Source organism: Aquila chrysaetos, chromosome 5, assembly GCF_900496995.4.
Source record: "Aquila chrysaetos chrysaetos chromosome 5, bAquChr1.4, whole genome shotgun sequence".
Taxonomy (NCBI): domain Eukaryota; kingdom Metazoa; phylum Chordata; class Aves; order Accipitriformes; family Accipitridae; genus Aquila; species Aquila chrysaetos.
The window spans coordinates 17376545-17390097 of NC_044008.1; the positions used below are offsets into that span (position 1 = coordinate 17376545).

General features: G+C 49.7%; 1 protein-coding gene across 6 annotated transcripts in view; it reads right to left on the minus strand.

The window, feature by feature from the left end:
* The window catches only part of CELSR1 (cadherin EGF LAG seven-pass G-type receptor 1), a 178097-nt gene extending 164793 nt beyond the window's left edge, over nucleotides 1-13304 (minus strand). For 5 of the 6 annotated variants that reach the window (XM_030015551.2, XM_030015553.2, XM_030015554.2 and 2 more), the window contains exon 1: nucleotides 9568-12347. In XM_030015551.2, the coding sequence (XP_029871411.1) occupies nucleotides 9568-12250 (2683 nt within the window). In that variant the 5' untranslated portion in view covers nucleotides 12251-12347. Of the gene's footprint in view, nucleotides 1-9567 lie in introns of all 6 variants that reach the window. The other variant, XM_030015556.2, reaches the window with a different exon arrangement.
* Nucleotides 13305-13553: the final 249 nt, after the last annotated feature.

Here is a 13553-nt window from a genome sequence, read left to right on the forward strand (position 1 = left end):
CAGGGCTGGGCTGGTTCCTGGAAAGTCCAAAAGTGCTATGAAAGGAATTCAATCCAATAAACTCAATGACTTGGTAACATCAGTTTTGAGTAGGGTCAAGGAGTCTGATCTGGAGCTAGTGAAAGGAAAGAGCAAAACCAACTGATCAAGCAGTTCTTTGTAGCCATGATGCCTGCTCTGGTGGCATGGCAGCTACAAAGAATCACCCTGAGTACATTTGCTTCCAAATGTAACAGCCCCTTGGCATTTAACAGCAAAGACAGACTGTTAGGCGCTGGCCATCACATCTGTGAAACTCAAATGTAATAGCCCCTGCTTTGCCCCTTTTGGTGGGGTCCAGATGCTTTTGCTTCTCCTTGAAACTGGATCTAGCCCACAGACTCCACAGCAGGCAGGACATGCCATGCTGACAATCGTTGTTAACAATGGCCTCTCCTTCTCCCTCCTTCAAAAAGCACTGAAATGTTTTGACCAGATGCATCATTTCCAAAAGTGCTGGAGACCTGACGGAATGTAACATCTATCACGCATTCAGCAATGGTGCTGAAAGCAGATTACTTTCCTTTGTATTTGATAAGTGTAACATGTCTATGTTTATTATGTGGTCCCCTGAGGATTTATTACAGGTTTACCGTTTCATTTATTTGCTTTTTTTGTGCTTGGCAAGTGTAAACACTGGAACAAATACGAAGGTGGTTACAGCTTAGCAGCATTAACAACTTGTTGAAACAAAGTCCAAAAGTTTTCCTTTCTCTCCAGCAAATCCTACTTTTCTGTCCAACTGCTTTTTTTTTTAAGTGCGAAGATCATCTTTCTGAAGTATTTTAAAATTTTATTTCTTTGTTGAATGCCAAATCCCCATAAAAGCATACTTTCCCCCTTCATTCACTCAAACTCTTGACAATATTTAAAGTCTTTGCTAACATTATTCATAGCAAAACATTTTCCTGTCTGCAAATTATAGCCTCCCCCATGCTTTCCATCTAGTCTGCTAAGCCTGTTACTACAGGTAGTTTGCTGTAACAGAAATAAGTACAATCATCACTACAAAAGAAAACAAACCCTTCCGTCCTGGCACACACATTCAGCATGGGTTCATCCCACTGAACTTTAGCCATCTAACAACAAGGCAATTAGCCCAAGTCAGTCACTTACGTTCCCTCTTTAATCAGTGGGGTGAGATGGGCAACTCCAGCTAGTAGCCCTCCTGCCTATCAACCAATCATGGCTGCAACCTACATGACCACCTTTGAAGAGATACCTGATTTTTGGGCAGACTGATCCATGGGCAGATCATGGTAGGTGATACAAATCTGACCATAAGAGCCAAGCTGTACCTTCAATAATGCTGTTTCAGTCCAACAAAATCAATGCACTGCATTGAAATCTCAACCAAAGTGTATGCACCTGGGTCTTACAAAAAAAGGTGTTAGGCAAATCTCGCTAAACAAACGAGATCACTCAATGGCAAATTTCAAAATTTTCCATGGAGATTACATCCTGCCCCTTTTGGAAACTTGTGTTACACCTATAAATAGTTCAGTGTTTTTCAACACTGGAAAAAGAGCTACACTGGAGTGGAAAATTATAAAACTGTAACTTGTCACAGAAACACAAAGTGACAAAACTAAATTTAATCGGGTCTCAGATGTTCACAGTGGTTGTCCACTTGAAAGAAACAAGGCTCTGAAGATCCAAGCCCCTTGTCAACTTGTTCTGTACTCTGATTTATGCAATCTTTTGGCCAAATAGTCTTAAAAAAAGGAGCAGACAACAAAAAAACCTATCATTCATAAAAGACAGCACCGCCATATTTGTTTCTTAAATGGCAAAGTAGATGTTAGAATAGTTGGAGTACTATTTTACCTAAAAACTTCTTCATTCCCACAGAAGCCAGGACAGAAAAACTATAACATGGAAGATTGCTAAAAAGGGTCATTAGATCTGATCGGAATATCTTCAGCTCTTCTAACCCTCCTACATGTCCTAAAGACTCTCCATAGATGTTTTGGGAAATACAAGTCAGTATGCCAAAGGAAGCCAAGAGAGACAATTGCCCAAATCCTGTAAATTAGGCAATACTGAGGTAAACAGATAAGTTGTGGTGTTATCACAAGCACTCAAATGTAGCAAGTCTGTCGCTGCCAACTGGCTCTCAAAATTCTGAGGGCTTATAAAAGAGAGGGAGAAGGGATGGAGAGTGCAGATCTTGTGTCTGACATTTGATCCTCCCCTTACTCATCCTCCATGCACGAGCGTTACAGCTAGAGTTGCCTCCGATAAATATTGAAAAGGTATTTGTGGCATGTAGGATTAGAAGAGGTTGCTGCTTCATGTTTGCTTGTTTCCTACCCAGAAAGTAATTCTGGTCACAACTTCTAGAGCGGCCACATTCCCATCCCGGTCTTTGTATCAGTCTCAGCTGACCCATGAGGGAATCGAGCGGCCCAGTGAAATCACAAGCCGAACCCGTGCTACAGTGCAGTCATTACTGTCTGTACCCAAAATAACCAGATGAAAGCGAGCTCAGCTATGCCAACATATGCAGCAGCTACACATCTGGCTGAACTGTAAACACTGTCATAGGTGCTGCATGCTATCACATGCCCCTGAACCCATGAACCCTGAGCACACAGCCAAAACACCAGAGAGAACCTGTCAGCTGCAGGGGTGTCTGGCTGACCTGCAGCACACCCCGAGGACAAGGCAGGAGACCACGGATGAGTCTCCCCAACCCTTCCCTGAAGATGTTGGGAGACACAAGGACCACGCTCTGACCAGACTGGTGGAAATGTAAGGATGCCTGGGTTCCCATCCCAGCACCTGCTAAGGGTTTCACCAGCAAGCACCCTACCAGAAGAGTGGTGAGCACGCTATCCACCTTCACCTAATGTCATACTTTAAAACCTAGCATTACATTCCTCAGTCAAGGGATGTCTCAGAAAATCTATTCAGTTCAAAGACTGGAGTCAACAATGAGAGGGAGTTTCAAGATATTAAGTGTATATGCTGAAGGAAAACGGACCATTCAATGAGCAATTGTAAAATTATATGCTTTATCAGCAGCCAGCCAATTCCTCAGATAGTGCTTGGGATGTTGGAGATAATGAAGTATAAAATCCCACTGCTTCACATCACCTACTTTCCCTACCACTACTTCTGCTGCAGGTTTACTATCATCCTAACATCCAAACCTAGAAAACTGTTCCTGTATTCTAAACAAAGGGTTCTTTTGCCTTCACCCTTGACAACAACTCAATGTTTATTCTGTATTTGGCAGTTTGCAGCAGGCTTCACAACCCCAGCCTAAACCAATTCTGAACTGCAAGGAAACATGTGACCAGAACAACAGAATAAAAGAAGATTCTTCCCAACCTGCAAATGCAAGTCAGAAGAGCACTTCAGTGACTTCTAAGAGGGAAGCAAATTACAACAAGGGAATACACCAAGGAAATAAATTCATTAATACACCCTGAAGCTTAAAAAGTAATCAAAAAATATAAAACAATTAATAATCCAATTAAAAAATGGTTATTACAACTATCTCCCCGTTTGCAAATAATTTGAAAATTGGAGAAAAAATTTTTCCAGGTAATCCCACCACCACACTTCTCCAAATTTAATCTCTTTCCCTTAAGACTTTTTATCAAGTAAAGCCTCGTAGATCTTTCTCCCTCTCACATCTTCAGCCTCATTCTCCTTATACCTTCTTCCTATTATCCTAAAGTCTCCCTCTTTCCCAGAAATCACCGAGAAAACAGTGATCAACATTTAGGCAATAAAAAAATAAAATAAAATTACTGGTACACCCAGCAAAGTGTGTACAAAACCAGCCAAAACCCCCTGCAGCCTCAATAAGCCATTTCTGATACCCTCTCAATCAAGGCAACCCAATAGCTTGTACAGAAATGTTAACAAGAAGATGATGCAAATATACATGCCCTTGGGTTTTTTAAACAGCCTTGCTGAGTTTGGGTTTATGTAGGGCTTTGATATACACTATTTTTTTTTTTTCTCCAGGAACGAATTGTGACCTCTAGTATTTATGGTTCAAAGTTTCACTTTGTGGTATGAGGTTAAGAAGTGCCATCTGCATATGCTTCAACCACAGAGACATACTAAGGTAGAAATATCTTCATGAAAACTGTGTAACAAAAAATGGGAATATACAGCCTGCACTGTACGCAGAGAGAAACAGGGAGAAACAAACAATTTTAGTGATAGCTATGTTGCATAGTAGCATTTTCTGAAAGAAGTTGACACACAAAACAGCTTTTACCTGAAATAAAACATCTCATTTACTTTTTAAAGTGTGCTGTGATAAACATTTATTTTTTTATTATTACTAGGGATGGCCATTTTAGCAAAGAAACTTGTTATTTACAGTAGCTTAGGCTGCAGGTAACTCCCTATTTTATTTATTTACATGCAGAAGATATCTTTTATCTCAGTAAAAAGTTACTTTGTCAGTCAGCCTTCCACTAAATATTTTCCTCTCATAGCCATAGAAGTTTTCCTGTCTTTTGAAACAAAAATAAACCACTCCTATGAAATCCAGGGATGAAGTGGAAGGAAGTCCATAGGAAAGCAACAAGGCAGTCACAGCTTTTTATCAGCTGGAACAGATCACACAGCTGAAAAGGGAAAGTCACATTTCTGCAGGCTGGAGGGATGCACTTCTAAAATGCATCTCACCTGTAGAATAGATTAGAATATAGAACCTATATGGATGCAATAAAGGACTTAGATAACCACAGCAGATCCAGGAGCTAGCCTAACTTTAAAATGATGGTGACTACTCTTGATCAGCTATTTTAGGAAAATAAATGTAAATGTTCAAAACCTCCACTACTAACCATTAGCAGTCATCCTTCACTTCAGCCCCACTTCATACACCAAGTAACGACTGGAGATGCAATCCCGCAGCTCTTGGTATCACACCATCTTTCCAAACAAGGTCCCTCATCATTGCCTCCCTGGTCCCCGCAGCCTTTGAGCCACTGCTTTCTCTCAGCTCGCCTTAGTGAGGGATGCAGGTGTGAAGTGCAAGTCCAAGGTCCCCAGGAACGCCAGCGTGCAAAAGCCCTGCAGCCACGAGACACGCCGACGCACCTCCTCCCACCCAGAGGGAGAAAGGAGCCTCCAGCCGTCCGTTTCCATCACCTAATTGTATAAGCCACCAGGATCCCAACACAGCTGCCTGCAGGAATGTGTTTCCCTGGGAGGGGGGCCACAGAGAGCAGTTTGGGTGTTAATTGCCCCTCACTGACCCTAAAAGCAAGTCCTCGCAGGCCAGAAGCATCACTCCTAAAAGAACCAGTCAACCCGCGGATCTGCCCCCCAAAACTCAAAAGGCCCCGGCAGCCCCATCCGCCTCGCTCCCCAAAGGCAGGGGCACGAGGCCAGGGTGCACCCCAACGCTGCCAAGGTGTCCGGCTTGTGTCCTGAGCGGTCGCCCCGCGCTCACCCTCCGTGCCCAAAGGTGCCCCTGCGCTTAGAGAGACAGCTTTTCCCTCGAGTTTCTTTTTTCCCTTTAATCTCAAACCTTCCTCACACACACAAATACCCCCAATGCCTTGCATATCGGGCACAGCTGTGGCCTCCCCTTTACCAGAAGGGCTAAATCAAAGTATTGCATCTTCTCTTAACATTTGTACAGAGAAGGCACAGAGCTGGAGATCCAGGATCATTAGCATAATGACTTTTAAATTACAATAATAATGGAGATCCTTTACCAGCCTTGAGTAAAAATCCCAAAAGTTTATTGCAACACAAATGAGCTCTATCTTAATTTGTATTTGCTGATAGTCAATAACCTCACTGAATGCCACTGGAGATAAAAAGCCAAAGAAATGTAAAAGGTGATACTTGAGCTTGCATGCCCTAAAAAAGGCTTGGGTGTCTATCCCTCACTGTGTAAGGAGCACTACCTTCCCAAAATTATAGATTGTATGTTGTATAATGATATTTTACATTTATCTGGACCACTCGAAAGCTGTAGCATCCAGTCAGGTTGGGTTCTGTCTGCACTGGTGAACTAGGCTGGGTTCCCAGAGGAGTTTGCACACATATCTATTGTATCCTGTCACGCTGTCGTTGATGATAAGTGGGACTACTTGTGGCAGCACAGCCAAGCAGGTGCCAGCAGCATTTGCAATGTGATACCCAGGCAAACTTGTGCAATATTTGTGCAAAGTTAAGGCTAGCACATAGCCATCCCACCCAGCGCTGGTGGGGACTGTGGTATGTTTAACACGGGCAAATGCAATGTGACTGGAGCAATGTTTAACCCATTTTTTGGCCAAATAAATCCCAATTTAATGTTATCATGAACATCACTGTGGACAGAAAGTAATTGTTTTTAACCATCATGTCAATTTAAGTCATATTTTTATTAGTAACACTGAGAAATCACAGACTGATCGACTCTTGAGCACCTGCTTCAGAAGCCCAGAGTAAAATCCTGCCACCCTGGAAAGCAAGGGCAGGATTTCAGCAAGGTCCAGATTTCACCCCAGTTGTTAAAACAACATACACCTAATGACACAATGTGCAGGCATGGGAATGCAGGCCAAGCTCTGCCTTTCTGTAGAGAAACCTTGAAGGCAGAATGGAAAAAGGAGAATGTGTCTTTTTAAGGGACCCCTGGAGCGCATGTGGATTAGTTTCACCCCAAATGGGCCCGCTTTATTCACTCAGACAGCTCTGCATGACAGTCATGGGCAGAAGGGCACCCAGAGAGATTCACTTCAGAACAGACTGACTTCAAAAGCTACCTCCCGATCCAAAGCAAAATGCTACTATATCCACACCACCCACATTCCTCCCTCCTCCACTTGGGTCAGGTTCCTGACCAGCTGCAGGGGCACAGCCGAGCAGGTACCGTGGCACCAGGGCAAAGGCAGAGCCACGCATGCGCCGAGCCTGCCCAGGGCTGCCCACCGTCCCACGTAGCTTCTGACGATGTTGACACTGTTACGGTAAGTTTTAAATGCCGAGCATGCTGTTCTCAGGTTCTACAAAACCAATTAGCTCCATTTGCTTGGTTTTCATGATTCTTAAACTTTGTTTATATGCAGAAGGCCAAAATTACTGTGCTTATTTGAATAATCCCCAAGCCAAATGAAAGAATGCTGGTTTTAGCCAAGTATCGAAATCTCAAAGTAATTCAATTGAGTAGCACGGCTCCTCACTAGCACGGCACGCACTCACGTGCCTCCACAGCACAACACATTGCTAGATGGAAGTAAGATTTTTATAGCAGCAGTGTTACTTCCGACTCCTATATAGATCAAATTCCCCAAGTTCATAAAGAGCTCCAACCCTTCCCTGACCTGAAGAGCAGCTGCGAGTAGGGAAGGACTTTGTGTTTGTCTGGGTTGAGAGGTTAATGGCTACTCCATAGACACGTTTTTCAGTTAACTGGCAGGTCATTTTAGCAGATGATTTGCAGGTATTTTGCAACACTTAGAGATAACCCTGTGGACTACTTCTGTCTGAGCTGCTTCTCTGTCTTTTTTAAAAGACTGCATCAGATAAACCAGAGAATGCAGGCAGGTGAGACTTTCCTGGACTAATCACACACTGCCAGACTCTGCCCTTTCAATTTCCAAACAGCAAACTTCTCCAAATTAACATCAAATGGAGTTCAGTGCTTGTCAAAATTATTTTAAAAACCTACCCATAAAAAGCTTTAATCTTTCAAATATCTCAAGACATGCAGCAAACAGCCAGTTTTGATCAACATCACAGCAGAATTTCAAAGTTCACACCTTCACCAAACATGAAAATGATGCTGGAATGATCAAGCTCTTGTTACTTAAGAAAACAGAGTTCTTCACTCCTACCTGAGATTTCATCCACTTAAACTGCGTAAATCGTTAGACTGAGAAAGGAATAGTTTATGTCACCTATTTTTCTGTTCTGAACACACTCTTCGTCTAGTCTAACCAAACAACTTTTCCAACTTTCGTGCTTTCAAGATGAGTTCTTATCTTCTGCTACCAGATAAAGAGCGACTGGTTCAGACAGTGACCATGCAATCACCTGCACCTTAATCCAAATGTTTTTCTTTAAGGTCACAAGCCAACTGTCTGTTTTTTCTGCAAGTCCTCGCAGGACATGGAAATGGCATTTATGAGCTACCTTTACCACATTAGCTGCCTCCCAGCATTTTGGAAGAACCAGGAAAGGCTTGTCAGGTGATACACCGCAGTAAATTCAGTCAGCTCAGGTAATAACACTTTCATTTTCCTGAAGCAAAAAGGACCTCAAGCCTGCAAACACAAGGGAGAGCACAGCTCGCTCCCCTGAGGCCCTGCTGCACGCCATGACTACTTACAGTAAAACAAGTGCTGCCAGGACTATGCCACAGTTTGATTATTATTTTTTTCTTTTTTTTTTTTTGATACAACCATCCGAAAAGAAGCTTCTCCCAAAGTGTCATTTTAGGCACCTAATACTTTCAGCTGTTTTTTTTTCCAAAAAGAATACAAGTATTAGTTTTAGGATGCAGAGAGCAGCGGCAAGGAATGCATCTGGTTAAACCTCTGAAAGTCAACAAAAGTATGGGATCAGGTCCACAGTAAACTTTATAGAGTGGCACCTGCAGAGGAAATTACTCATTGCATGATTGATGCCACAATTAGAGGCATAAAAAGTAATTCCATGATAAACAGGCAACCAAGCAGAAAAAGAATAATATCCTAAGAGCATGTATGTGCTCATAGAAAGTATATATTGGACTATATCGAACAGTCTTGACGCACACAGAGACACAAATTCTCCAAGGAAGTTAATGGCACAGTACCCCTCCCTCTCGCCTCCTTTCCCTCTCTGCAACAGCGCTGATTTTGGGGCGGCATTTGGCCAGTATCTGCCCCTAGCACTACTAAAGCAACTCCAGCACAATTAGCTGCGTTACACAGCTATTACACAGCCATAACTCATGGCTTTCAGAGTTGCCATTTCCCGCAGGAGCACACGCTGGCAACACAAACCAATGCAGCTCTGCCAGCGTCACATCCACCTGGGCCACACCAGCAGAGAACTGGTCTGAGGTCTAAGGATCTACCAGCCAGAAGGGAATAAACGAGTTTTGTTGCTAAAAAAGCAGAGATACCAAATCTTAGCTTCTGTCTTTTTTTTTTTTTTTTTTTTAAAGAGGAAGAAAAAAAAAAAAAGAGGGAGGGGAGACAGCATTACAGATGCACGTGCATTCCCTACATCTCTGCAAGTTACATCATTTATTACCTTTATGCAACCACATCAGAAAAGCTTCAGCTAAGGTACCACCTCAACTGAGGGAGTATATACCATTCCACACACATGTATTTATTTACCCTTGTGATCCACATTTACTAAACAACTTCAACGCACCACTTCAATCCACAGCACGTGGGCTTGATAGATTTTTGTGGTTCCTCTCCAAAAATTTCACAGATAAATTGCTGCTTCAGGAAACTGAAAGCTGCGCACTGAACTGCAAGTAGCTTATTTCTGCCCATGCCCCTGTACTGGTCTGACAAGCAGAATTACACGCTTTATGAACCTCGAACGCTTGCTTACCTGAGACCGACACTTTCATAAGGGCTTCCAGGGGTCTGTTGTTGTCCAGATCGCGACTGAGTTTGAGTTCCCCAGTGGCAGAGTCCAAAAGGAGCAAGTTTAATTCATTGCCTTGCACAAAGGTGTAGGCCAGGCTGTCAGACACATCGGGATCATGAGCCGGAATCTTGCCAATCACGCCAGAGGGGAAGCTGTTGGACTTGTTGGTCACGTAGTTATTGAAGAGGATCTGGAAATCCTGCAGCACAGGCGGGTTATCATTCTGGTCCAGGAGGCGGATGTGCACTGTTGCCCGGCTCACAAGAGGGGCTGAAGTGGCCTGCACCACGATCACATACTCTGTCCGGCTCTCATAATCCAGGTCCATTAGGGCCGTGAGGTCTCCGTTGAGCAAGTCTAGTTGGAAGACCTCGGGGATGTTCCCCTCTACGATCTGGTACATGATCTGTGCATTGGTCCCCTCATCGGGGTCAGCTGCACTGATCCGTGCCACAATAGAGCCCACGGGGCTGTTCTCCTCCACAAAGATGTCGAACTCGTCCCGCTCGAAGACGGGCGGGTTGTCATTGACGTCCAGCACCGTCACTTGGATATCCACAGAGGCTTTCAGCGGCGGGCTGCCCCTGTCCACCGCAAAGGCCCGCAGGCTGTAGACAGCCACGTTCTCGCGGTCCAGCTTGCGCAGCGTGCGTATCACTCCAGAAGTGGGTTCGATGTAGAAGTCGCCATCCCCATCATCACCCCCTTGGAAGGTGTAGAAGACCCTGCCATTGAGCCCTGAGTCACGGTCAGTGGCAGACAGCTGCAGGACACTGGTGGAGAGCGGCACATCCTCGAAAACTGAGCCCTGGTAGCGGTCACGCAGGAAGCGGGGCGCATTGTCATTGGCATCCAGGATGAGGATCTCGACGTAGGTCGTGTCCGATTTCTGGGGGATGCCGTTGTCGTGGGCTGTAATGGCCAATGTGTACGAGGCCTGGTCCTCGTAGTCCAGCTCCATCTGGGTGGTGACGGCCCCCGTCTCAGCGGCGATGCGGAACTGGGGGATGTTATCGTCCAGGATGTACGTGATTCTCGCATTCTCCCCTGTGTCTTCATCGGTGGCGCTGATGGCGACAATAGAGGTGCCGATGGGCTTGTCCTCGCTGACGCTCACCGTGTAGTGGGAGCTCTGGAAGACGGGTCGGTGGGTGTTGGCGTCAGTGACGTTGATGAAGACCTGGACGGTGTCAAAGCGAGTGCCATCAGAGGCAGTGACTGTGAGCACATATTGCCTCTCCTGCTTGTAATCCAGGGGCAAGGCCAGCGTGATCAGCCCCCCTCCGCTCTGACTGGTGATGGCAAAACGGTTCCTGGTGTTGCCACTTGTGATCTGGTAAGTCACAACGCTGTTAACGTCCCTGTCCACTGCTGTCAGGGTCAGGACACTGCTGCCCACAGCCGCGTCCTCGTTCAGTCTGAGGTGATACACCTTCTCCGTGAAGGTGGGGTTGTTGTCGTTGACGTCCAGGACAGTGATGGACACACTGGCTGAGGAGGTCATGACCGGCACGCCGTGGTCCCTGGCCTCCACCCCAAAGTGATAGTTCTCCACAGTCTCTCGGTCCAGCTCTGCAGCCACCGTGATCCACCCTGTGCTGTTGTTGATCTGAAAAGGGAACCCAGAGTCACCCGCTACGGGGGCACCTCCAGTGGACGGTGCCAACTCTATGAGTTTGTACTCCAGGCGGGCGTTCTCCCCGGAGTCAGCATCCACGGCCTGGACATGCAGCACCGAGTAGCCCAGAGGAACGTTCTCCAGCACAGTGGCCTGGAAGGGAGTGCTCACGAAGATGGGGGCATTGTCATTCACGTCCACAACCTGCACCGACACCATGCCACTGGAGTTGATCAAGGGAGGCCTGCCCCCATCCTGGGCTTTGATCCGGAGCGTGTACTCCCGAATAGTCTCATAATCCAGAGGGTTGATCAGGTCGATGGCACCGGAGAAAGAGTGGATGTAGAACTGGCCTTTCAGGTTGCCGCTCACGATGCTGTAGTGCACCTGGGCATTGCTGCCCCGGTCCCGATCTGTGGCCTGCACCTGCAGTATCTGGCTGTTCACCGGGGCATCCTCTGGCACCTGGACCAGGTAGCGCTTCTCACTGAACTGAGGGTAGTTGTCGTTCTCGTCCTCTACAGTGATGTGCACCATAGCCATGGCGCTGCGTGGTCCTGGATCCTTGCCCTGGTCATTGGCTTCCACCACCAGGTGATACTCGGAGACCTCCTCGCGGTCCACCGGGGCTCGGGTCCTCACAACCCCGGAGCGCGGGTCAATCTCAAAGACCCCGTCACCGGCTCCCGGCTCCAGCAGGCGGTAAAGCATGTTGGCGTTGGCCGGGGCGTCGCCGTCGGTGGCGCGGATCGTCAGCACCTCGTAGCCCACCTCCAGGTTTTCCCGCACGCTCTCCCGGTACTCAGGCTGCTCAAAGGCCGGGTCGTGGTCGTTGGCGTCGCTCACCGTCACCGTCAGGTAGGTGGTGGCCGAGCGGCGGCGCGGGGAGCCGTGGTCGGAGGCGGTCACCTTCAGCACGTGGGTGTCCTTCGTCTCCCGGTCCAGGCTGCGGGCGGTGACCACGCTGCCCGTCTCGGCGTCGATGGAGAAGTAGTCGTTGGAGCGCTCGTCGAAGAGCGCCTCCATGGAGTACGCCAGCCGGCCGGCTTCCCCCTCGTCGGGGTCCTGGGCCCGCAGCACGATGACCGCCGTGCCGGCCGGCTCGTTCTCGGGGATGGAGACCTGGTAGCTGGGCAGCTGGAACTGCGGGGGGCTGTTGAGGCTCCGCGCCCGCCGCGCTCCTCGCCGCCCGCCGCCCTCCTCCCCCGGCGGCGGCGGCGGGGCGCAGCCGGCGGCGGCTCCGCGGGGCTCGGCGGCCGCCCGCTGCCGGGCGCGCCGCGGGCAGGGCCCGCCGCCGCGGGGCCCGCGGGGCTCGGCGGGCGGAGCGCGGCGCAGCGCGGCCCCCGCCGCCCTCAGGCGCCCGGCGGGCGGCAGCGCCGGCGGCTCGGCGGCGGCGGCGCGGCGCCCCGCGGCCCCCGGGGGCAGGTGGAGGAGCGGGGCGGCGCGGGGCGGCCGCAGCTCCCCGCCGCCCGCCGGCGCCAGGGCGCAGAGCAGCGCGGCCCAGGACACGCAGGCGGCGGCGGACAGCCGCAGCATCTCCGGAGCTCAGCGGGCAGCGATGCCGGGCAGAGGGCTGCCGCACAATCCATCCACCCGCCGGGCTGCCCGCCCGCCCTCATCCATCAGCCGCCGGCTCGGCCCCCCCCCCCCCGCCCCGCCGCCGTCGCCGCCCGGGCGCCGCCGGCCCAGAGCCCCGCGCCCCGGCCCCGTCCCCGGGCAGCGGGCTGGAGAGCTCCAACTTTTCCACCTTAAACTTTGAAGTGAGTTCAAAATGGCTCCTCTCCTCCTCCTCCTCCTCCCACCGCCGCTCCCGAGAGGGTGATTAGCATAAACCTGCTGCTCGTCTCCTCCGCCAAAAAAAAAAAAAAAAAAAAAGAAAAAAGATGAAAAAAAGTAAATTAAATGCCGAAGTCTCCCCCCCGGCGGCGGGGCCGGCCCACGGGCGGCGCGGTCCCGCGTGGCTGCGCGACACGGCGGAGCCGCCCTGTCCCGTCCCGTTCCTGCCGCCCCGCTCCGCTCCGCTCGGTTCCGCGGCGGCGCTGAGCGGCGCAGGCTGCGCGGAGCGCGGCGGGCGCTGCCCGGGGCGGGGTTTCCTGCCGGCCCCGCCCGGCCCCTCCCGGGCGGCGGCGGTGGGGGGGGGGTCCAGCCCCGGCCCCGGCCCCGGCCCCGCGGGGCTCCCGCCCCGCCGCCCGGCGCCTCTCGGCGGCCGGCCCCGGCCCCGCGCCCCGGCAGCCGGGAGAGCCGCCCGCCCCGGCTGGGGGGCTGCGCTGGGTGGAGGCCGCGCGGGCGGCTGGCGGAACAGGTACCGCTGCTGCAGCCCCGCTACCCC